General features: G+C 39.1%; 1 protein-coding gene across 1 annotated transcript in view; it reads left to right on the top strand.

Annotated features, from left to right (window-relative positions):
• The window catches only part of CFAP65 (cilia and flagella associated protein 65), a 384,606-nt gene that overhangs the window by 44,249 nt on the left and 314,296 nt on the right, over positions 1 to 26,061 (top strand). The window contains exons 5-10 of the mRNA XM_053698151.1: positions 518 to 684; positions 10,015 to 10,214; positions 12,358 to 12,497; positions 19,805 to 20,027; positions 20,117 to 20,382; positions 21,450 to 21,650. Coding sequence (XP_053554126.1) covers positions 518 to 684; positions 10,015 to 10,214; positions 12,358 to 12,497; positions 19,805 to 20,027; positions 20,117 to 20,382; positions 21,450 to 21,650 — 1,197 coding nt within the window. The remainder of the gene's footprint in view (positions 1 to 517; positions 685 to 10,014; positions 10,215 to 12,357; positions 12,498 to 19,804; positions 20,028 to 20,116; positions 20,383 to 21,449; positions 21,651 to 26,061) is intronic.

Below are 26,061 nucleotides of genomic sequence, written 5' to 3'. Positions count from 1 at the left end.
AGAAAATGGAAAAGTGCTGCGGTCATTAAGGGGTTAACTGCAAATCATGTACACTTTGTAATTTTACTGTAAATATAGTATTACATTAAAAAAACACTGACAAAAGGATCTTTATAAAATATATATATATATATATTATGGAATAGAACAAGTTGATGAAATCATGGGCAGTAATCGTGATGCATCGTAGAATCGAATCGTTGACAGGATGATCATAATCGAATTGTGAGACCAGTGAAGATGTGCACCCCTAGTTATGACAAACACTGTGGGGGACTTTAAGAATGCCTGGGACAAGCAATAAGGCTATCCTACAAATTAGATAAGTTTATACTTTTAGGAAAGATCAGGCAAACTTGCTGGTCCTATGGCTCTTATCTACTGTCATAATCTATGTTTCTTATTAAGGGGCTTATGGCTGTGCCCCATCATAAACTGTCTCACTTTATTTACTAAATATGTTTCTGATTATTTTACCATATTTTATATATATATACTCACTTTATATATTTTGAAGCATGATTATGAAGATGCAATCACATTTGAAACTGAAGAAGGCAGCTTTTCCGTGGCATTATGTGCTACCCTTTTACGCCATTCACTTCTCTTCCCGGAGACACTCCAGTTGCCCACATGTGCTGCTTATGACACTTCAGAGTCTTCATTCGTTATGCAGAATGATTGGTAAGATATTTACTTTCATTTTGTTTGTTAATAGAGATGCCTTTTAACCCTTCTACAGTATATGGTGTTTCCCATGATTACAATACCTTACCATAAAGTGACATGAAAAGCACAACATTTTTTAAACATATATTTTACATTGTTATTTTTGCATTAAAATGAATAATCTGTAGCTTACAAAGTTGACACGTTATTTCTGAAGTCTTAGTATCTTCTATACAACAAATGGTAATGTGTTGTGCTATATTTTTATTTTCTATTTTCTGTCATTAAAAGCAACGGAGCAGAGAGAGCCGAGGTTAGTGTATGAGCTTTATAAAAGTGTATATGCAATGAAAGTGTATAATATGTATAGAAATGTGTCTTACCCCATGTATTTCCTCTTATATATCCCTTTATTTTCTCCTGTTCTCATTTGTACAAGCTATCTCTTAATACTAAAACCCAATACTGGTACCTTTATATTGAACAAACTGTTAACAACATATTTTTTTCCCTTAGACATATATTTTAAAGCAGGCTCCGAACAATTTCTGCAAAAAAGTATTATTATCTGCCTATATTAAAGGGACATTCCTGCCAAAATTGGAATTCACATGAATGCATTTCAGTTTTGAAAAAAAAACATTTTTGTAATATACATGTTAAAACAAAAAATGCTTTTAGTGAAAGCTATAACTGTTTCAAAAGTGTACCAGCGTTTTAAACAAAGCACAAAGGTGCTTTTACCATCTAATAACGGCTCAATTTGTTAATTGTTGACATGATACAAGCTCCACTAGTGCTCTGAGCATCTGCAGTATTTAAAATGCTGGTGCATTGAGAATGCCTAGCTATACTTAACATGGACTTGCAGATGAATTACATTTGTATTCACAGATGTAATTCATCTTTATGCATTTTGATTTTGACCAGAATTTCCCTTTAAAGCTTGATGTAGTTTTTGTCCTAAGTGAGAAGATCCAAAATGCTTCCCTCTGGGTGGGGTGGACTCTGACCAGTTCTAGTACTTGCCATTTAAAAAAATTCAGTTTTGCCTTTGATTTCTTTTAAAATGATCCCCTATTCAGTGTTCACTACAGAAAATGTTGCCAGCCGGGTCGTATCATAAAGTGGCGGGGTGGGGACAGTGTAATACTTATATATATGATAACTTTTTCTGCTATTTAAAGCACAAATTAATTTGCTAAATGTAGCTTCTTTTTGCCTAAAATTTTAGCCAGGTGGTCAGTAAAATCAGCCTGTTGGTGCACCCATTAAAAAATTCTAGGGAGGACACTGCTATTGCTAAATTAGGATTGAGACTAGGGGAAACAATATTACTCAAATCACCACTGCCCTGGCCTAAATCACTAGAATACTCCATTGTACTGTAGCATACTGTGTCAGGTCTGACATTTTCTTTGCTGATAATAGCAGGTGTTGTAAAATGTGCTTAAATGGACAGTCTAGACAGAATTAAACTTTCATGATTCAGATAGGGCATGCCATTTTAAACAACTTTCCAATTTACTTTTATCATCAAATAGGCTTTGTTATCTTGGTATTCTTAGTTGAAAGCTAAACCTAGGCAGGCTCATGTGCTAATTTCTAAGCCCTTGAAGGGCACCTCTTATCTGAATGCATTTGACAGTTTTTCACAGCTAGAGGGCCTTAAGTCATGTATGCCATATATATATAACATTGTGCTCACGCCCGTGGAGTTACTTGTGAGAGGGCACTGATTGGCTAAATTGCAAGTATGTCAAAAGAACTGAAATAAGGGGGCAGTCTGCAGAGGCTTAGATACAAGGTAATCACAGAGGTAAAAAGTGTATTAATATAACTGTGTTGGTTATGCAATACTTGGGAATGGGTAATAAAGGTATTATCTATCTTTCTCTTGTTAAGTGTATCCAGTCCACGGATCATCCATTACTTGTGGGATATTCTCCTTCCCAACAGGAAGTTGCAAGAGGATCACCCACAGCAGAGCTGCTATATAGCTCCTCCCCTCACTGCCATACCCAGTCATTCTCTTGCCACTCTCAACTAAGATGGAGGTCGTAAGAGGACTGTGGTGTTTTATACTTAGTTTATTTCTTCAATCAAAAGTTTGTTATTTTTAAATGGTACCTGAGTGTACTGTTTATCTCAGGCAGTATTTGGAAGAAGAATCTGCCTGCGTTTTCTATGATCTTAGCAGAAGTAACTAAGATCCTTTGCTGTTCTCACATATTCTGAGGAGTGAGGTAACTTCAGAGGGGGAATAGCGTGCAGGTTTTCCTGCAATAAGGTATGTGCAGTTAAAATATTTTTCTAGGGATGGAATTTGCTAGAAAATGCTGCTGATACCGAAGTAATGTAAGTAAAGCCTTAAATGCAGTGATAGCGACTGGTATCAGGCTTATTAATAGAGATACATACTCTTATAAAAGTGTATTTTAAAACGTTTGCTGGCATGTTTAATCGTTTTTTACATATGTTTGGTGATAAAACTTATTGGGGCTTAGTTTTTTCCACATGGCTGGCTTGAATTTTGCCTAGAAACAGTTCCCTGAGGCTTCCCACTGTTGTAATATGAGTGGGAGGGGCCTATTTTGGCGTTTTTTTGCACAGCAAAAATTACAGACACAGACATCCAGCTTCTTCCTGCATGATCCAGGACTTCTCTGAAGGGCTCAAAAGGCTTCAAAAGTCGTATTGAGGGAGGTAAAAAGCCACAGTAGAGCTGTGGCAGTTGTTGTGACTGTTTAAAAAACGTTTTTGTCATTTGTTATTCCGTTTTTGGTATTAAGGGGTTAATCATCCATTTGCAAGTGGGTGCAATGCTCTGCTAACTTATTACATACACTGTAAAAAATTTGTTATTGTAACTGCATTTTTTCACTGTTATTTCAAAATTTGGGAAAATTTGTGTTTCTTAAAGGCGCAGTAACGTTTTTTATATTGCTTGTAAACTATTTTTAAAGTGTTTTCCAAGCTTGCTAGTCTCATTGCTAGTCTGTTTAAACAAGTCTGACATAGAGGAACCTACTTGTTCATTATGTTTTAAAGCCATGGTGGAGCCCCATAGGAGAATGTGTACTAAATGTATTGATTTCACCTTAAACAGTAAAGATCAGTCTTTATCTATAAATGAATTATCACCAGAGGGTTCTGTCGAGGGGGAAGTTATGCCGACTAACTCTCCCCACTTGTCAGACCCTTCGCCTCCCACTCAGGGGACGCACGCTAATATGGCGCCAATTACATCAGGGACGCCCATAGCGATTACCTTGCAGGACATGGCTGCAATCATGGATAATACCTTGTCAGAGGTATTATCTAGATTGCCTGAATTAAGAGGCAAGCGCGATAGCTCTGGGGTTAGGAGAGATACAGAGCGTGCAAATGCTGTTAGAGCCATGTCTGATACTGCGTCACAGTATGCAGAACATGAGGACGGAGAGCTTCAGTCTGTGGGTGCCATCTCTGACTCGGGGAAACCTAATTCAGAGATTTCTAATTTTAAATTTAAGCTTGAGAACCTCCGTGTATTGCTTGGGGAGGTATTAGCTGCTCTGAATGACTGTAACACAGTTGCAATTCCAGAGAAATTGTGTAGGCTAGATAGATACAATGCGGTGCCAGTGTGTACTGACGTTTTTCCTATACCTAAAAGGCTTACAGAAATTATTAGCAAGGAGTGGGATAGACCCGGTGTGCCCTTTTCCCCACCTCCTATATTTAGAAAAATGTTTCCAATAGACGCCACTACACGGGACTTATGGCAGACGGTCCCTAAGGTGGAGGGAGCAGTTTCTACTTTAGCAAAGCGTACCACTATCCCGGTTGAGGACAGTTGTGCTTTTTCAGATCCAATGGATAAAAAATTGGAGGGTCAACAAGGTTTTATTTTACAGCCCCTTGCATGCATTGCGCCTGTCACTGCTGCAGCGGCATTCTGGTTTGAGGCCCTGGAAGAGGCCATCCAGACAGCTCCATTGAATGAAATTATTGACAAGCTTAGAATGCTTAAGCTAGCTAACTCATTTGTTTCTGATGCCATTGTTCATTTGACTAAACTAACGGCTAAGAATTCCGGATTCGCCATCCAGGCGCGTAGGGCGCTATGGCTTAAATCCTGGTCAGCTGACGTGACTTCAAAGTCTAAATGACTCAACATTCCTTTCAAGGGGCAGATCTTATTCGGGCCTGGCTTGAAGGAAATTATTGCTGACATTACTGGAGGCAAGGGTCATACCCTTCCTCAGGACAGGGCCAAATCAAAGGCCAAACAGTCTAATTTTCGTGCCTTTCGAAATTTCAAGGCAGGAGCAGCATCAACTTCCACCGCTTCAAAACAAGAGGGAACTGTTGCTCATTCCAGACAGGCCTGGAAACCTAACCAGTCCTGGAACAAGGGCAAGCAGGCCAGGAAGCCTGCTGCTGCCCCCAAGACAGCATGAAGGAACGGCCCCCTATCCGGAAACGGATCTAGTGGGGGGCAGACTTTCTCTCTTCGCCCAGGCGTGGGCAAGAGATGTTCAGGATCCCTGGGCGTTGGAGATCATATCTCAGGGACATCTTCTGGACTTCAAAGCTTCTCCTCCACAAGGGAGATTTCATCTTTCAAGGTTATCATCAAACCAGATAAAGAAAGAGGCATTCCTAAGCTGTGTGCAAGACCTCCTAGTAATGGGAGTGATCCATCCAGTTCCGCAGACGGAACAAGGACAGGGATTTTATTCAAATCTGTTTGTGGTTCCCAAGAAACAGGGAACCTTCAGACCAATGTTGGATCTAAAGATCTTAAACAAATTCCTCAGAGTTCCATAATTCAAAATGGAAACTATTCGGACCATCCTACCCATGATCCAAGAGGGTCAGTACATGACCACAGTGGACTTAAAGGATGCCTACCTTCACATACCGATTCACAAAGATCATCATCGGTTCCTAAGGTTTGCCTTTCTAGACAGGCATTACCAATTTGTAGCTCTTCCCTTCGGGTTGGCCACTGCCCCGAGAATTTTTGCAAAGGTTCTGGGCTCACTTCTGGCGGTTCTAAGACCGCGAGGCATAGCGGTGGCTCCGTATCTAGAGGACATCCTGATACAGGCGTCAAGCTTTCAAATTGCCAAGTCTCATTCAGAGATAGTTCTGGTATTTCTGAGGTCGCATGGGTGGAAAGTGAACATGGAAAAGAGTTCTCTATCACCACTCACAAGAGTCTCCTTCCTAGGGACTCTTATAGATTCTGTAGGGATGAAAATTTACCTGACGGAGTCCAGGTTATCAAAACTTCTAAATGCTTGCCGTGTCCTTCATTCCATTCCACGCCCGTCAGTGGCTCAGTGCATGGAAGTTATCGGCTTAATGGTAGCGGCAATGGACATAGTGCCATTTGTGCGCCTGCATCTCATACCGCTGCAATTATGCATGCTAAGTCAGTGGAATGGGGATTACTCAGATTTATCCCCTCTACTAAATCTGGATCAAGAGACCAGAGATTCTCTTCTCTGGTGGCTTTCTCGGGTCCATCTGTCCAAGGGTATGACCTTTCGCAGGCCAGATTGGACGATTGTAACAACAGATGCCAGCCTTCTAGGTTGGGGCGCAGTCTGGAACTCCCTGAAGGCTCAGGGATCGTGGACTCAGGAGGAGAAACTCCTCCCAATAAATATTCTGGAGTTAAGAGCAATATTCAATGCTCTTCTAGCTTGGCCTCAGTTAGCAACACTGAGGTTCATCAGATTTCAGTCGGACAACATCACGACTGTGGCTTACATTAACCATCAAGGGGGAACCAGGAGTTCCCTAGCGATGTTAGAAGTCTCACTCTTGCCACCTGTCAGCGATCCACATCCCAGGCGTAGAGAACTGGGAGGTGGATTTTCTAAGTCATCAGACTTTTCATCCGGGGGAGTGGGAACTCCATCCGGAGGTGTTTGCTCAACTGGTCCATCGTTGGGGCAAACCAGAACTGGATCTCATGGCGTCTCGCCAGAACGCCAAGCTTCCTTGTTACGGATCCAGGTCCAGGGACCCGGGAGCAACGCTGATAGATGCTCTAGCAGCTCCTTGGTTCTTCAACCTGGCCTATGTGTTTCCACCGTTTCCTCTGCTCCCTCGACTGATTGCCAAAATCAAACAGAGCATCGGTGATTCTGATAGCGCCTGCGTGGCCACGCAGGACCTGGTATGCAGACCTAGTGGACATGTCATCTCTTCCACCATGGACTCTGCCTCTGAGGCAGGACCTTCTAATACAAGGTCCTTTCAATCATCCAAATCTACTTTCTCTGAGACTGACTGCATGGAGATTGAACGCTTGATTCTATCAAGGCTTGGCTTCTCCGAGTCAGTCATTGATACCTTAATACAGGCTCGGAAGCCTGTCACCAGGAAAATCTACCATAAGATATGGCGTAAATATCTTTATTGGTGTGAATCCAAGAGTTACTCATGGAGTAAGGTTAGGATTCCTAGGATATTGTCCTTTCTCCAAGAGGGTTTGGACAAAGGCTTATCAGCTAGTTCTTTAAAAGGACAGATCTCTGCTCTGCTCTGTCTATTCTTTTGCACAAGCGTCTGGCAGAAGTTCCAGACGTCCAGGCATTTTGTCAGGCTTTGGTTAGGATTAAGCCTGTGTTTAAAACTGTTGCTCCCCCGTGGAGCTTAAACTTCGTTCTTAAAGTTCTTCAGGGAGTTCCGTTTGAACCCCTTCATTCCATTGATATTAAACTTTTATCTTGGAAAGTTCTGTTTTTGAGTCTCTGAGTTATCTGCCTTACATTGTGATTCTCCTTATCTGATTTTTCATTCAGACAAGGTAGTTCTGCGTACCAAACCTGGGTTTTTACCTAAGGTGGTTTCTAACAAGAATATCAATCAAGAGATTGTTGTTCCATCATTGTGTCCTAATCCTTCTTCAAAGAAGGAACGTCTTTTGCATAATCTGGACGTAGTCCGTGCCTTGAAGTTTTACTTAATGGCTACTAAAGATTTTCGTCAAACATCTGCCCTGTTACTCTGGACAGAGGAGAGGTCAAAAAGCTTCGGCACCTCTCTCTCCTTTTGGCTTCGGAGCATAATACGCTTAACCTATGAGACTGCTGGACAGCAGCCCCCTGAAAGGATTACAGCTCATTCTACTAGAGCTGTGGCTTCCACCTGGGCCTTTAAAAATGAGGCCTCTGTTGAACAGATTTGCAAGGCTGCGACTTGGTCTTCGCTTCACACCTTTTCAAAATTTTACAAATTTGACACTTTTGCTTCTTTGGAGGCTGTTTTTGGGAGAAAGGTTCTACAGGCAGTGGTTCCTTCCGTTTAAGTTCCTGCCTTGTCCCTCCCATCATCCGTGTACTTTAGCTTTGGTATTGGTATCCCACAAGTAATGGATGATCCGTGGACTGGATACACTTAACAAGAGAATACATAATTTATGCTTACCTGATAAATTTATTTCTCTTGTAGTGTATCCAGTCCACGGCCCGCCCTGTCCTTTTAAGGCAGGTCTAAATTTTAATTAAACTACAGTCAACACTGCACCCTATGGTTTCTCCTTTCTCGTCTTGTTTCGGTCGAATGACTGGATATGGCAGTGAGGGGAGGAGCTATATAGCAGCTCTGCTGTGGGTGATCCTCTTGCAACTTCCTGTTGGGAAGGAGAATATCCCACAAGTAATGGATGATCCGTGGACTGGATACACTACAAGAGAAATAAATTTATCAGGTAAGCATAAATTATGTTTTTTAAACAATAAAAATTCTGGAGTAGACTGTCCCTTTAAGATGAACACAGAGTGTTCAATGCAATGAGCATCTGTGTAAATTGGTGATGTCCAGATTTTAGCAAGTCAGGGTCTGCTGTTTGTGACTTTTGTTATTGGCATCTACTTGTGTTTGCAGCTTGTAACAGACTCTGAAAATGTTTCCAACTCACAAGCAAAACAATATATATTTTGTTAACAAAATGACAGTGGCTGGCTTTGCCCTTTCCAGTAACAAGTCCAGATTGGCTCCTCCAAATAAAGCAAGCAAGGTGTTAAAGGGACAGATTGGGTAGAGTATGTAATTTTAAACAACTTTGTAATTTACTTATATTAATTTTTCTTAGCTCTCTTCTATCTGTTCTGTTGTTAGAAAGTAATCCTAAGTGAGCTCAGGAGCGTGCATGTGTCATTAGCCATTTGGTAGTATTTGTAGCACTGTTATACATAGTTACATACACTGTTTCCATGGAATGCTTAAGAGGATTACTCTTTAATCAAGGATACCAAGAGAACAAAGGAAATTTGACAATAAAAGTAAATTGGAACTTTAAAATGAAATGCTGTTTCTAAATCATAAGCGTTTAATTTTGACTTTACTATCCCTTTCATCTGTTCTAAAATCATTCACATTATGCTGTTATGTCAATCTGGTGCATAGGAACAGAACATTCCTGGAATTACAAGGTATTTAATGTCCCTTTAAGACCAGGGAAATATCTGTGACAATCTCACATAACTAACATATACTAGACCATGATCTAGATTTTTGACTTGTAAAACTACAAAATGCCTCTGTGATCCATTTCTTCATTTGGGCTGCAGTTGTGCTTCCTGCACATTGTAGAAATTTTATATTTAAATAAAAAAAATTATATTATGCCTAAAGTTGATGTTACAAGGCCCCTATTTTAGCTAGTGAGCTGATCATTCTCAGATGCCTGCTTGTACTGTATAGCAGGTGCTTCTGGTGCATACAACCAGAAGATATTCTGTTGGTGCATGTCTCATTAAGATTTTCTTATAGCAAATTATATTATTTCATTGTCTAAGTCAGTGTTTTTCAACCAGTGTGCCGTGGCACACTAGTGTACCGTGAGAGATCCTCAGGTGTGCCACGGCAGATTGACAACAGTGTGACATATTTTTTAAACTTTGCTTGTTTTTTACTCCCAGTGGAGGGGTAGTTTGTAGGAGGCATGGCATAACAGCACAATACATACAGTATGTGTGTGTTTGTGTATATATATATGCTGTATTAGGCTACAATGTGTGATTTTTTTTTTTAAATTTTGGGATGGTGGTGTGCCACAGGATTTTTTAATGTAAAAAAGTGTGCCACTGCAAAAAAAAGGTTAAAAATCACTGGTCTAAGTAGTAAATGATTTCATGTTGTTTCAGAAATTTAAAAAAATAAAATGGAAACCAAATTGTTTAATCAGTAACAGTATTGCTGAAACCTGTAGTATAGTAAGAGGAGTATAAATGGGGAAATAAGAATATCCTGTATTAGAAAGCTTGCAGTCATTCTAGATTATGTTCACAATTAACCTTTAAGGCAACTAATTCATTTCTCTCCTGTCTGTTGTCTTAGTGACTTGCAGATACCTTTTCGATGGGACGTTCAACATCCTTTCCTCTTTTTTCCAACAAATGGTCTGCTGGATCCCAAATGTGAGATAAAGATCAAGGTTGTGTTTCAACCACAAGCTGCCCTTGTACACAATGTAATGGCATCTTGTCTTTTTGGAGTTAATGAGGAGAGCAAAAGAAGCATCCATCTTACAGCCATTGGTGAGGAGGGTGCACTAACAAATTGCAAGAATTTACCTTGTTTACTATTGTTTGTTTTCACTGTGCTGACATTGCTGAACAATATATATATCAAAGTTTGACTCATATTAGCATATGATGCATGGAACTTGTTATAATTACCCATTTTACACATTATTTCCTTGACTTACACATTATTTCCTTGATTTCACTATGAGCAAAGAGACATTAACTACAGGGAGTGCAGAATTATTAGGCAAATTAGTATTTTGACCACATCATCCTCTTTATGCATGTTGTCTTACTCCAAGCTGTATAGGCTCGAAAGCCTTCTACCAATTAAGCATATTAGGTGATGTGCATCTCTGTAATGAGAAGGGGTGTGGTCTAATGACATCAACACCCTATATCAGGTGTGCATAATTATTAGGCAACTTCCTTTCCTCTGGCAAAATGGGTCAAAAGAAGGACTTGACAGGCTCAGAAAAGTCAAAAATAGTGAGATATCTTGCAGAGGGATGCAGCACTCTTAAAATTGCAAAGCTTCTGAAGCGTGATCATCGAACAATCAAGCGTTTCATTCAAAATAGTCAACAGGGTCGCAAGAAGCGTGTGGAAAAACCAAGGCGCAAAATAACTGCCCATGAACTGAGAAAAGTCAAGCGTGCAGCTGCCAAGATGCCACTTGCCACCAGTTTGGCCATATTTCAGAGCTGCAACATCACTGGAGTGCCCAAAAGCACAAGGTGTGCAATACTCAGAGACATGGCCAAGGTAAGAAAGGCTGAAAGACGACCACCACTGAACAAGACACACAAGCTGAAATGTCAAGACTGGGCCAAGAAATATCTCAAGACTGATTTTTCTAAGGTTTTATGGACTGATGAAATGAGAGTGAGTCTTGATGGGCCAGATGGATGGGCCCGTGGCTGGATTGGTAAAGGGCAGAGAGCTCCAGTCCGACTCAGACGCCAGCAAGGTGGAGGTGGAATACTGGTTTGGGCTGGTATCATCAAAGATGAGCTTGTGGGGCCTTTTCGGGTTGAGGATGGGGTCAAGCTCAACTCCCAGTCCTACTGCCAGTTTCTGGAAGACACCTTCTTCAAGCAGTGGTACAGGAAGAAGTCTGAATCCTTCAAGAAAAACATGATTTTCATGCAGGACAATGCTCCATCACACGCGTCCAAGTACTCCACAGCGTGGCTGGCAAGAAAGGGTATAAAAGAAGAAAATCTAATGACACGGCCTCCTTGTTCACTTGATCTGAACCCCATTGAGAACCTGTGGTCCATCATCAAATGTGAGATTTACAAGGAGGGAAAACAGTACACCTCTCTGAACAGTGTCTGGGAGGCTGTGGTTGCTGCTGCACGCAATGTTGATGGTGAACAGATCAAAACACTGACAGAATCCATGGATGGCAGGCTTTTGAGTGTCCTTGCAAAGAAAGGTGGCTATATTGGTCACTGATTTGTTTTTGTTTTGTTTTTGAATGTCAGAAATGTATATTTGTGAATGTTGAGATGTTATATTGGTTTCACTGGTAAAAATAAATAATGGAAATGGGTATATATTTGTTTTTTGTTAAGTTGCCTAATAATTATGCACAGTAATAGTCACCTGCACACACAGATATCCCCCTAAAATAGCTATAACTAAAAACAAACTAAAAACTACTTCCAAAACTATTCAGCTTTGATATTAATGAGTTTTTTGGGTTCATTGAGAACATAATATCCATGTAGAGAAACCAGTAGATTGTATATACTATCTTATCACATATATTTTCTCACATGATATCATTTGAAAGAGGAATCTCTTCTCTTTCAAATCAGGAGTCTCATGATTGTACAGCTTTCTTCCTTCTATCGCACTAATCAAGGTGTAAAATGATTTGAGAATTATCATTCTCACATCAAGTTCTTGATGTTTACAGGGTCATGTGATCCCTAATTTGAAAGTGGATATTTTCCTGTTTGAAATAACAAGTCACTGGAAAAAAATAGAGGATTGCATACCTCCCTAACCATGATTTGTCCATGTTTAATTTATTTTTGACACATCTTATGGCCTTTTCATCATTTATATGTATTAGACCTACCTCTTGCCCTCTACAGCATAATCAAGTGCTAAATTTCAATGTTTTTCTATTTCTTTGCTACAGCTAAATACCCCTATTTAGTTGTAAGTGTGCCAGGGGAGACCAAAGGGATCACTGGAGAATCAGAGCCAGTACTACAGTTTGGTCCACTTGGAGTGGGTTTAGTAGCAGAAAAACACATAGAAATTCTCAATCTTTCTATGGTAAGTTGTGCAACTACTTAATAAAATAAGTTTTGGCCATCTACCTTGCTTTATGCCATGTTTTCTGATTTAGTGTTTTAACAAAAAAATTTTTTTAAATAATCATCAACAACAAGGCTTACATCTATGTAAAAACAAAAAACTACTGTTGAGCAATGCATACAGTCTACACTAACACTTTCTTACCCAAGTTCCTCTCCTCAGATCATCAGTTCCTCTTGCAACACCTTCATGCAAAGTGCTTAACAGTGGCAGCTCTCAGGCAGCGCCCTCTACCTATTTATCTGGTGTATTATTGCCTCTTTTAAATGTTACCATTGTATATTGCTCCTATGTTTACAGTGCTGAGAAATTTTTTGGTGCTCTATGCTTTATTTATTCATTATCATTTATTCATATACACAAAAGGTTAGGTGCTAACTTCGGACTATCTCAGTAGTATTAATGAGCCCTCTTGCCACACTGAAGACAACTCAGACTTTTCACAAAAGCGAGACAAGAAATTTGAAATAAAGATGTTTCTTATAACATTTGAAATGTTATACAATTGAGGAGGAAATATTATAAAACAGCAATTGACATATTTTGAGGTTGAGCCTCTTCCATATGTTTAAACTTAAATAGCCCACATATTGCTCTCAAAACTCCCACCTCACTGCCCCACGCAGTCAGTCAGCAAGATAGAACCTTGGTCGTTATTAGTCTGGCCTCATAGACCTCTGCACTAAGCATGGATTGGAACACCCATTTAAAGAGGGATGCTGTAGGGGCGGAGTTATGTGTTACTTAGTAACAACCAGTTCCAGTGGATTCAAACCCGTTCCAAGTCCTATACAATTCATAAAGATATACAGAAAAAATGCTTCTGTTAATGTAAGTAATCCATTCCCCATAAAGAAAAACTCATTCAGTCAAAAATGAATTTATGATGATCAGAATAATTAAAAATATAAAAGAATCAGAACGTATTAATTAATCGGTCTTTAAGCATATTAATCTACTTTTATAAAAGTAAACCAATAAATGCAATCTTCATTAACATAATCAAATCAAAATAATTCGTCACATCAAAAAATAACTACAAATACAATTCATTTTTAAAATTAATCTGTATTATTTCCTTAAGAATTACTATGTTTCATATCTAATTAATGAATTGATTGTAACTAGAAAGAAAGACATTTTGTATATATTTCATGAATTTAAATAATGTGACAAAAATAACATTTTTGCTTACCTGATAAATTATTTTCTTTCCTGGCATGTAGAGTCCACGATTCCATTCATTACTGTTGGGAAATTCACCATCTGGCCACCAGGAGGAGGCAAAGACACCCCAGCCAGAGCTTAAGTATCCCCCCACTACCCATATTCCCCTATTAATTCAGCCGAGGGAATAAAGGAAAGGAAGGAGAACACTAGGGGTATATAGGTGCCTGAAGGTTAGAAAAATTAAATGGTGTCCTAGAAATAAATCAGGGCGAGTTGTGGACTCTCCATGCCAGGAAAGAAAATAATTTATCAGGTAAGCATACATTTTTTTTTTCTTTCCAATGGCATGGAGAGTCCACAATTCCATTCATTACTGTTGGGAAACCAATACTCAAGTCAGAGAGGACACAGAATGGACAGGGAGGGAGAACTAAAGGCATGTGGACCTAAACTAAAGGCACCCACCGCTTGAAGAACCTATCTCCCAAAAGAAACCTCAGCTGAGGCAAAACATCAAACTTGTAAAAAATTTAGAAAAGGTATGTAAGGAGGGCCAAGTAGACACCTTACAGATTTGTTTCATAGATGCTTCATTTGTAAAAGCCCAAGAAGAAGACACAGCACGGGCATAATGAGCCGTAATCCTCTCAGGAGACTGCTGCCCAGCTTCCTCATAAGCTAAACTAATGACACTCCTCAGCCAAAAGGAAAAGGTAGATGCAGAAGTTTTTTGACCCTAGCTTCTACCGGCATACACCTCAAACAAGGCAGAAGACGAGGCCTAAAATCCTTGGTAGCCTGGAGATAAAACTTTAAGGCACACACCACATCCAGGTTGTGTAGCCGACATTCCTTCTGAGAAGAAGGATTAGGATAAAAAGAAGGAACTACAATCTCCTAATTGATATTGCGGTCAGAGACCACCTTAGGAAGAAAACCCAATTTCGTATGGAGAACAGCCTTATCCGCATGGAAGATAAGATAAGGGAGATCATACTGAAAAGCAGATAATTCTGAAGCTGTACGAGCAGAAGAAAAAAAACAACACTTTTCAAGATAAAAGTTTAATATCAACAGAATGCATAGGCTCATACGGAGCCTGATGCAGAACACAGAGAACTAGATTAAGGCTCCAAGGAGGAGCAACAGATTTAAACACAGGCCTGATTCTGACCAGGGCCTGAGCGAAAGACTGAACGTCTGGAAGATCAGCTAACCTCTTGTGCAATCATCTGAAAGGCCAGATATCTGTTCCTTTAGGGAACTAGCTGACAAACTTTTCTCCAAACCTTCCTGGAGAAATAATACAATTTGAGGGATTCTCACCTAGTGCCAAGGAAAACCTTGAGATTTGCACCAGGAGAGATAGGTGCTCCAGATCTTATGATATATCCGACGAGTCACATGCTTACGCGCCTGGATCAGAGAGTCAATGACCATATCTGAATAAAACTCTTTTAGACAGGACTAAGCGTTTAATCTCCACGGTCAGCCTCAGCAAAATTTTGATTTTGATGAACGAATGGACCCTGAAATAGGTCTGTCCTCAGAGGCAAACTCCCTGGAGGGGAGGATGACATCTTCACCAGATCTGCAAACCAAGTCCTGCGAAGCCAAGCTGGAGCAATTAGGGTCACAGATGACTGCTCCTCTTTGATGCTGGCTATGATCCTGGGAAGAAGGGCAAATGGAGGGAACAACTAACTTGACAACCAGCACTGCCTGAGGGTCTCCCAGTCTCGACAATAATATGAGCAGAATGGAAATGAGATGAGAGCCAAGAGGTCTACCTCCGTAGAACCCCACCTGCGGATATCTCAGAGAACACTTCAGAGCCTACTCCTCTAGAGAAAGACTGAGAGTTCAGGTAGACCGCCTCCCAAGAAGGAAAGTACCAGGTATGGGATACAAGACTTCAACACTAGCCACTAGACTACAGCAGGCTACTTCTTGTCCATTCCCAGATTAGAAAGACCAAAATGAGACAATCGTGTTCCTCCGTCCATGAAAGGAAGTAAGAGACTTCCTTCATAGTCAGGGAACTACTTGTTCCTTCCTGAAGAGATATATAGGCCACCAAAAATATGCTATCCGCTTGGATTGATTAACTGGGCCGCGTCCAAAGATATAAAAAATTACCCTCCGCTCCAAAAAGTCGATAGGGAGGACAGACTCCTCTGTCAACAAGATTCCCTTGGCTCTTAATGAACCCCAGACTGTACTCCAGCCAATTAAAAACTTCCACTTTGTAGTGCTAGCTGTCACCAGAGGCACATGCCAGACGGGAAAACAGGAGCTTACCTGGGATCAAACCCACAACCTTCTGATTCAAGAGCAGTGGAGCTAACCACTATGCCACATCTCCAAAGAGACAAGGCAGGCATTCGAATGCACAATCTCCCATGATAAGTTCAGAAAAAAACAAGAGCCTTAGAACAGATGATCTTGACAGGACCATTGGCTGAGCAAACATAGATGAAAAAACCGCAAACTAAAGAGAAAAAAAGGAATAATGTCCATGGTAGCCACCAAGAGACCAACTACTTCCAGGCATTGAACCACTAAAGGGCGTGCAGAAAAAAGAGAAGATTGGATTGTCTTAGATCCGACAGGAAGATCTTCGAGGCATTGGCCCCAGAAAACAAACCCTGGAATTGGGAACAAGGACAAACTCTAGTCCAGGATTATCCTCCACCGCTGATCTTGAGGAGAGACAAAGGAGTGAGACCTGCCAAAGTAAAGAGGGAGTCTGAACCAGCTATCGTTCAGGAAAGGAGCCACAGCGATTCATTGCATCCTGGCTATCTCTAAAAAATCCCCCAGTATCTTTGTAAATATCCTGGGAACTGTGATCCAACAAAAGAAAAAAATATAGAATGAGAATGTTTGTCTAGGAAAAACAAACCGTAGGAACTGAAAATGATCCCAGAGAATGGGAACATGAAGAATGCGTCCTTCAGGTCTAAGGAGGTCATGAACCAACCCTTCGGGACCAACGGGAGAAAGAATCTGATAGTCTACACTTGAAGGAGGGAACCTTGAGACATTTTAGTTCAGATAGGAATAAAAACCCTAATTCCCACTCTGAAAGAGGGACTGGAACCAACTACAACCTGGTAGTGATAGTCCAGAAAAGGCAAACAAGGAAATTGGCAAAAGGACCAAAATCCTCTTGCAATAAATAGCCTTTTGAAAGACTAAGGACCTAAAGAGAGGCCAGAACTCTCAAACTCCCAAATATGAGACTGAGGCACTACTATGTCACTAACAGGGCCCAGGTCCATCTAAAATAAAAAATATACCCCTAGATAAACAAAAAGTCTATTTAGGGAAAGAGAATACACAGCTGAACTTAAAGGGACATGAAACCCAAATTTTTTCTTTAGAAAGAGCATGTCATTTTAAACAACTTTCTAATTTACTTCCATTATCTCATTTGGTTCATTCTCTTGATATCACTTGCTGAAAAGCATATCTAGATATGCTCAGTAGCTGCTGATTGGTTTCTGCACATAGAGGCCTTGTGTGATTGGCTCGCACATGTGCACTGCTATTTCTTCAACAAAGGATATCTAAAGAGCTGAGCAAATTAGAAAATAGAAGTAAATTGGAAAGTTGTTTAAAATTACATGCCCTATCTGAATCATGAAAGTTTAATTTTGACTAGACTGGCCCTTTAATCCAGTAAGCAGCTCAGCACCGGCAGCAGAATTCAAACCAACCACCTTTGAGTTGCAAATCCTTCCAGATCCACCTTAAGAGGCTGACTAACTATTATAAGGCTACAACAAAAAGCAGACTTATTAAAAAAAAAAAACCTAATACATGAAAAATAACTGATGTAAGTAGGAATAAAAATCCCAGAATATTATCCTCTAAATAAGAGATGAATGATATAAGTACAGTGTAAAATACATGACAATTAGAACATAAAAAAACACACTGCACACACTGCATTTAAATGAGAAGCATAAACATTGATTATGCTAACTAATCATGATTATGAACCTGTCATGTAATCATAAATATGAACACACATAGCCAGCAAATGTCCTCTCAGAATAAAAAGGTTATGCTAACCAGAATCTGATGAGCTTTAATAAAATAGACGGCAATTAAATCAAACCACCACTAGTCAGTAAATAATAGGGAATCCCTGTAAACAGGAAAAGACTATTTAAAGTCTGACTGAAAAGACGTTACAAAATAAAAGGCTTAAAACCTATAAGTGCCCAAGGCTTAAAACAAATAAGTTCTTATACAAAAAGGGATAGAAACCCTAACTCCCAAATGTAAAATAGCATCGCCACCAGTCTCAAACGCAAACCCGTAATTTAAAAAAATACTGCAACAGATAGGGCTGTGACATATGCCAATATTATGCCCCTGAAACCCCCCGAAAAAACTGTGTGTATGTGTGGAATTGCAGCAATGAGCAAAAGTATATCCAGTCACCGTAATAACACGTCTAACAGTACATGGCTTGTTAAACAAGCAGGACGCATATCAGATAATCCTACATAGAACTAATGAAGCATCATGTCCCCTAAGGGATGTTCACCCCTAGAAGATGGACGCTGATGTCGCTATATTAACTCCCTATTCTCCAGGAGAGCAATACCTCAACCGCCTGGATGCCACAGAGATTCACACACTAGAAGCCAGATAAAAAATTGAAGTATAAACACATACAAATTTTTTATCGGCGAACATCAAGGCCCAGTGGTAACGGCCGCAGGCACTTAATCATGGGAGAAGGAGAGATCGAAAGTGCTGTTAAAAAGTGTGCAGCCTTTCAAACTCATTAGGCACCATTTTAAATCCCTCTAAAGTCGTCTGACAAGTGCCAATATCCCACCTGCCTGCAGCGAGAAAAAGTTGTTTAACCCCATCGCTGCTGGAAGCTTCATAATGAGAGGGGCCATAAGAGTGCCATTAAGGAAACACTCAAAAGCTACACCCTTCTTGTGAGGAGAAATAGCGCAGCCTTACCCCTTCAAGTTCCTCACATAGTAATGGCACCAACTGGGACTACACAGAACGGCCCTTAATGCTCCACAATCCCTCAGATCTCCGTTTAAGTAAGGGTTTCATCTGAGGTCACTTTAACATGGGGGGAAAAAACCCAGAGAGAGTATATCCCTCCTGGTTTGAAAGGCAGTGACTAAACCTCCTGACTGAGAGGAAATTCTAACTTCTAGCCTCGCCACTTACAGTAGGCAGGGGAGACCCTTCTCTGCCTGGAATTAATTAAAAAATAATTTAAGCTGCTCATTGTACCAAATATCCTAAATAGGATATATACCGGTCTCATATCACTTTTCTGTGGGAGATAAAGGTTCCAGTAGGTCACCTAGTTATATTCTGTCCTAGTATGTCCCTGTATAGGGAGGGATAAAAGGAATAGGCAAGGACTTACCCTCCATGATCTACGCTGTGGATCAGGCACAGCCTCCAGGTCTGAAAGCTTCATCCAGGCTTCTGACAGGGACCTGAGATAGAAAGGAAAGCAGTGTAAGCTTAACACTGGTTTCCTGATGAGGTGTTAGCACAGATTGCTGGAAAGAGGACAGAGAAGTTCCCTGCGATCTCCAGCAGCTAACAGCTACCAATACTCTTACTAAGAGGTTTACATGGACACAGCATTAACCCCAATCCTATTTTGAAATGAAAACTACCCATTAAAGGACTCAATTTTCTTCACCTCCTCCTAGTCACAAAGGCAAAGAATGACTGGGGGAGTATAGATAGTGGGAGGAGGTGAAGATGGCGTGTCTTTGCCTCCTCCTGCTGGCCAGGCTGTGAATTTCCCATCAGTAATGAAGGGAATCGTGGACTCTCTATGCCATTGGAAAGAAATATAAATCATATATCTTTTAATGTAAAGGCAGATAAAGACAAATGTATTTGTAGGTGTACAGATAGGTGGCAACATTGCGGTTTTTGTTTGTCTTTTTTCAGACCTTGGTTTATCTTCCTCTGCGTTTTTCGGAGCTGTATTCCCTAACATATTTCATAGAATTATATGTATTGCTTTGTTTTTTAGTAATCTTTTTTTTTTTTAGGAATTTAACTCATAATGTTATAACTTGCAGGTAAATTGCCCATTCCGTATTGAACGTTTCAAACAACTTTCACAAATTGATTGCAACTTTCACTGTGACACTTTACGTGATGTGGTACCAGCCCAAGGGAAGCTGAAGATTCCTTTGCAATACCGTCCAAAGACAGTTGGCATGGAGAGCGTGGATTATTTTCATGTGATACCAGTTGGAGACCTTACTAGGACACTGTTTAAGGTGTCTGGGAAATGCCAAGGTATATATAATTTGCTTTGTCTCCTAATTTATGTGAGCAAGGAATCTGTTTATTTCTGAATAAATTGTGTTTCCTGTCTTGTGTTTAAGGTCCATCTGTGTCTCTTCTAAAGTCTTTATTGAATTTTGGCCTGGTGAACATTGGAGAGCAGGTCTTGCGCACTCTGGAAATTACCAACTCTTCAGCTGTGCCAGCCCATTACCAGTTTGAAATTGACAGCAGTGAGAGTGTATTTTCTTTTGATCAACCTTGTGGGATACTTGGTCCTTGGGAGACTCAAACTGTTAAGGTTACCTTCTCTCCATGCAATCCTATCCCTTACTATCGGCGAGTGGCATGCCTTATACATTATCAGGTCAGTTCTTTGTGCAGAAGTATTAATAGTCTAGTCCAGAAAGTGGCATAAAATACATGGGGCAAGATTACAAGTCGCGCGTTATGAGTTTTCAATGCGCAATATGGTCTTTTTGCAATCAATTTCCTTGAAAAATCGCAATTGCACGTGCACATTCGCCTTTTATGCAACAATCCTTTCCACGCTCGAAGAGCTGTAGTTAACCGTTTTGCGCAACATAAAAGTTTCACTAAACATTTAAAAAATATATTACAAAGTACAGTTACACTCATATTAATACTGTCTAATAAAAATTATTTAAACAAATATTGCACACAAAAATGATAAGGGCTCAAAGATAGGAGATCTCAAATGTTAGAAAAAAAAGCTGATTTTACGACGTACATACACATACATAGAGAAACATGGATTTATATGTATAGAGATATGTTTAACTATGGAAATAATGAAAATATTTCACATTACAATTTTATGCACATTATACAATATCTCAGAGGGATTTTCAGAGATATTCACATATAGATCTCGAGATATCTAGACATATATATTTCATATACATATCTCACTATAAATAGATATATCAGTGCAAAAATCATCACATATATAGAGAAATATTAATTTATAAATAGAACATATTCCGTTACAAAAACATTTTCGCAATATGAAATATTTGCATTTTCATGTACACTTTTCAAGGAGAATACATCAAGGGCTTTGCGCAACAGATTAGGGTTTTAGTGTTTTTTTTTTTGTCTTCTTCATTGACTTTTATGTGGAATATGTGAACACGCACATGATTTGGTTGTTTGGATTACGTGGCTTAACGCGTGTGCAAAATAAGTTATTTTGCAACTTGTAATAGCTGTGCAACCCCAAATGCGAAAAAGCCATAACGCACGCTGTGTTTTTGCAACTGATTATTTTTTTAATTTTAGGATTGCTTTGCCCGGTCTACCATATACACCAGATGTTCATGAAGAGTTATAACTTTTTTGTATTTTTTTATGATAGAAAAAGTTAAGAATATGAAGATTCAAATGCATATGTTTTTTTTTTTTTCTTTCTAGGATCCATTATTTCTGGATTTGATTGGCACATGCCACTCAGACATGGATAAACCAGCGATTTTGCTCCCCAAGCATCTTTCTCAATACAGATTGAACATGGCACAGGGGTTAACCTTCTATCCTCCAGATATTTTGTCTAGTATGTTTCAGGATGGAAAGCTAGGGAAAGATCAAGAAGGAGCTCTCCTGTTATTGACACAGGTCCAGTATTCACAGAAGATGCTTAATCTAAATATATATAATATATATAAATGTACTTCTAGATAGGGTTTTATGGATTTGGATTTTTCATTATACAAACTAGGCAATTACCTAGAGGCACAAAGATTGGTTCTGAATGGCTGTTTAAGTGAAGTAACTTTATTTTTATACACTGTGAGCTTGAAGTGGAAAGCACAGAGTGTGTTATCTTTTGCGTGGCCTTGCACAAAGAATAAAGCACAATTTGGTATTACAAGTGGATGGTTATATAGTTTAACCAAAGCATCTTAATGGGACCAAAACTTTTTTTTTTAGCACTATTGGCGGACTCATTTAAGTGTTGCACTTGAGCGCAATCTAAAATACCACTGAAAAATGTAGGGATTTTAAGGACCTGAAGTAAACCATTATTATTAAAGGGACATGATACCCAAATATTGAAGCACTTGAAAGTTATGCAGCGTAGGTGTAAAAAGCTGACTAGAAAATATCACACTCAACTGTAAAGAAACTTTAAGCAGCCAATCAGGATACTAGTCCTAGGACTTGCAAGGAGCATGCATCTGGCATATGCAGGCACTATCATGTTATTTCCCTATTCAGTTTAAGGAAGTTTACTATGCAATATCACAAGATTTCAGTGAAATCTCCTGAGATCAAAGCAAAACATAGCATGACCTCAGCACTGCTGATGCTGATTGGCTATTGTTTTTCTTTTTCAACTTGCAGCTGGACAGTACCTGATGTATAACTGTTCGCTAAGCACTTACTATTGTGAGCTGAAGAATTTTTGAGGTAAAATATCGTCCTTTTTTACATAGAGATGGTCAGGTGATATTTTCATGTCAGCGTTTTACAGTTAAACTGCATCACTTTCTAGTGATTTAGCATATGAGTATTATGTCCCTTTAAGAGTTTAGTACAGAATTATGTGAAGAACCCCAAAACTTGCACACTATTTGGCTTAATGCAGCATTGGCTTAGTGCTCAGCAAAATCTGACATGAATTTTACTGCACATATGCTTTGAAGTCTATTGAAGTTTACATAAGGGATTTAGCGCACTGAGATATCTGACATACAGATGTTAGTGCTCCCTAGACTAGAGCAATAAAATATAACTTTGTACTTGTAATATCAGCACAAAAGCATTTTTGGGCTCCACTTATCTATGCCAATATGTGTGATAAACTTTCCAACCAATGTTTATCTAATGATTGGGTACAATTGGGGTTTTAATTAGAGATATACCACTAGTTATAAGTCAGGAAAGTGTTCTAGTGATAATTTTCTAACTGTAATATTAACTGCTAGAGTCAAAAGATCCACCACTTATTTATAACTCTCACCAATGCACCTAAGCCATCCATTTATTTTCATGCTTATTAAAGGAAATACAATAAAATATGAATTTCCCAATTCAAATGAATGAACATGTTTTGTACTCTAAAAGGAAACAGTACTAGAAGTGAAAATGAAAAGCTTGCATGTTTGCATGAAAACCATAGAAATGTTTGTATATTTGCAAGTAAAAAAACAATATATAGATATTTGGCTGAGGTTTGAATTTGCAGCTAATTATTTTTTGCAGTATATGCACCTGGCAAAGAGTCATGTGTGGTTTGCTTTATTTTAAATAGTGGGGGTATATTTCAAGAAGATTAGAGGATTTGATATTGTGCTTGAATTTGCATAGTGCTGTATTTGTTTTACCCTGGAAATGGAATGAAAAATATAGTTAATGTATAATCTTCAGAGCAGCAATGCACTGCGTTTCCAGAGCCAAACAGGGCGTGTGATGTAAACAGGGGAGCGTATGTGCATGGCCGCCAGTCCTCAATCATGTTCAGCTCTGGAGCGGAGTTAATAGCTGCTCAAGAGCTAACTTTATAATTACAAGCAAGCAAAAATACATCCTATGCTGTATTAGATCATTTTCATACTGAACTTTTATGTCCCTTTATGGGTTGCCTGAGTAAGTTTGAAAGTCCAGTGAAACTTTCACCCCAACTTTTTTTGACATAACAATTAGGACTCTAAAAGCCTTCTACAAATTCCCAACCAATAGAAATAAGTTCACTTGCATTTCTCAAATTCTAAACATGGCAAAATAAGCATATTATCTGAAAATGCATGCAATATACTGTTTATTTAATTCAGAGAGGGATATCTTATTAGGATAGTACATATAGCACATGTTAAAATATTTTATGTCACTATAATTATTTAAAGGGCTATAATACCCAAATGTTTAAACACTTGAAAGTGATGCAGTATAGCTGTAAAAAGCTGACCAGAAAATATCACCTGAACATCTCTATGTAAAAAAGAAAGATATTTTACCTCAAAAATAGCCACATCCCATTGTAAAGGACTTCTAAGCAACAAATCAGTATGTCTGTCCTGGGACAGCGGAAGGAGCGAGCTTACGTGCACTCTCATCTTATTTTCCTATTCAGCTTAAGGAAGTTTACAATGAAATCTCATGAGAGTTAAGTGAAATCTAATGAGATCACAGTAAAGGAGTTCATGACCTCAGCACGGTTGATGCTGATTGGCTGCTGTTCATTTCTTCATTTTTTTTATTTTTTTTACCTGCAGCTGAGCAGCAGTTGAATATAACTTTTTACACAGAACTTACTCTGTAAAATATCTTCCTTTCTTTCATGTAATTAGAAAGAGTCCATGAGCTAGTGATGTATGGGATATACAGTCCTACCAGGAGGGGCAAAGTTTCCCATACCTTAAAATGCCTATAAATACACCCCTCACCACACCCACAATTCAGTTTTACAAACTTTGCCTCCCATGGAGGTGGTGAAGTAAGTTTGTGCTTGATTCTACGTTGATATGCGCTTCGCAGCAGGCTGAAGCCCGGTTTTCCTCTCAAAGTGCAGTGAATGTCAGAGGGATGTGAGAGAGTATTGCCTATTTGAATACAATGGTCTTCCTCTAGGGGATCTATTTCATAGGTTCTCTGTTATCGGTCGTAGAGATTTCTTCTCCTACCTCCCTTTTCAGATCGACGATATACTCTTATATACCATTACCTCTACTGATTCTCGTTTCAGTACTGGGTTGGCTATCTACTTTATGTAGATGAGTGTCTTAGGGTAAGTAAGTCTTATTTCTATTTATGACACTCAAAGCTATGGTTGGGCACTTTATATGTAAAGTTCTAAATATATGTGTTTAAACTTATATTTGCCATGATTCAGGATAATCAGTATTCCTTCATTCAGACTGTCAGTTTCATTTTTTGGGAAAATGCATATAAATAAAATTTTTCTTACCTTCAATTTTCAATTGACTTTTTTTTAAAAATTGCGGGCTGTTAGGCTCGCGGGTGCAGAAAATGCTTCTATTTATTGCATCATTTTTGGCGCGAGACTTTTTTGGCGCAAAAATTTCGTCATTTCCGGCGTCATAGTTGGCGACGGAAGTTTTTACGTAATTGCGTCATTTTTTGACGTATGTGTATTGCGGACGTTTTTTGGCGCCAAAAAATATGGGCGTCATTCTTGGCGCCAAAATGTGTGGGCGTTATACTTGGCGCCAAAAATATGGGCGTCATTCCTGGCACCAGTTTTTTTTCACACTATTTCAGTCTCACTATTCAGTTGCTTCTGGTTTTCTAGAAGCTTGTTTCATTTTGCATTTTTTCCCATTCCTGAAACTGCCATTTAAGGAATTTGATAATTTTGCTTTATTTGTTGTTTTTTCTTTTACATATTGCAAGATGTCATTACCTGACCCTGGATCAGAATCTACTTCTGGAAAGACGCTGCCTGATGTCGGTTCTACCAAAGCTAAGTGCATTTGTTGTAAACTTTTGGTAACTGTTCCTCCGGCTGTTGTTTGTGATACTTGTCATGATAAGCTTTCAAACGCAGATAGTATTTCCATTAGTAATAATCCATTACCTGTTGTTGTTCCTTCAACAGCTAATGTTCAGGATGTTCCTGTTAATGTTAAAGAATTTGTTTCTAAATCTATTCGGAAGGCTCTGTCTGTTATTCCTCCTTCTGCTAAACGTAAGAGGTCTTTTAAAACTTTGCATATTTCAGATGAATTTTTAAATGACAGCCTTCATTCTGACTTATCTATTTCTGATGTGGATCTATCTGATTCAGAAGATTCTACCTCAGATATTGACACTGATAAATCTTCATATTTATTTAAGATGGAGTTTATTCGTTCTTTACTTAAGGAAGTGTTGATTGCTTTAGATATGGAGGAGTCTAGTCCTCTTGATATTAAAACTACTAAGCGTTTTAATGCAGTTTTTAAACCTCCTGTGGTTATTCCAGAAGTTTTTCCAGTTCCTGATGCTATTTCAGAAGTAATTTCTAGGGAATGGAATAGTCTGGGTACTTCATTTACTCCTTCTCCAAGGTTTAAGAAATTGTACC

Source organism: Bombina bombina, chromosome 1 (assembly GCF_027579735.1).
Source record: "Bombina bombina isolate aBomBom1 chromosome 1, aBomBom1.pri, whole genome shotgun sequence".
NCBI classification, from domain to species: domain Eukaryota; kingdom Metazoa; phylum Chordata; class Amphibia; order Anura; family Bombinatoridae; genus Bombina; species Bombina bombina.
The sequence above is the reverse complement of the archived record's forward strand: the minus strand, read 5'-3'. Positions and strand labels throughout refer to the sequence as shown.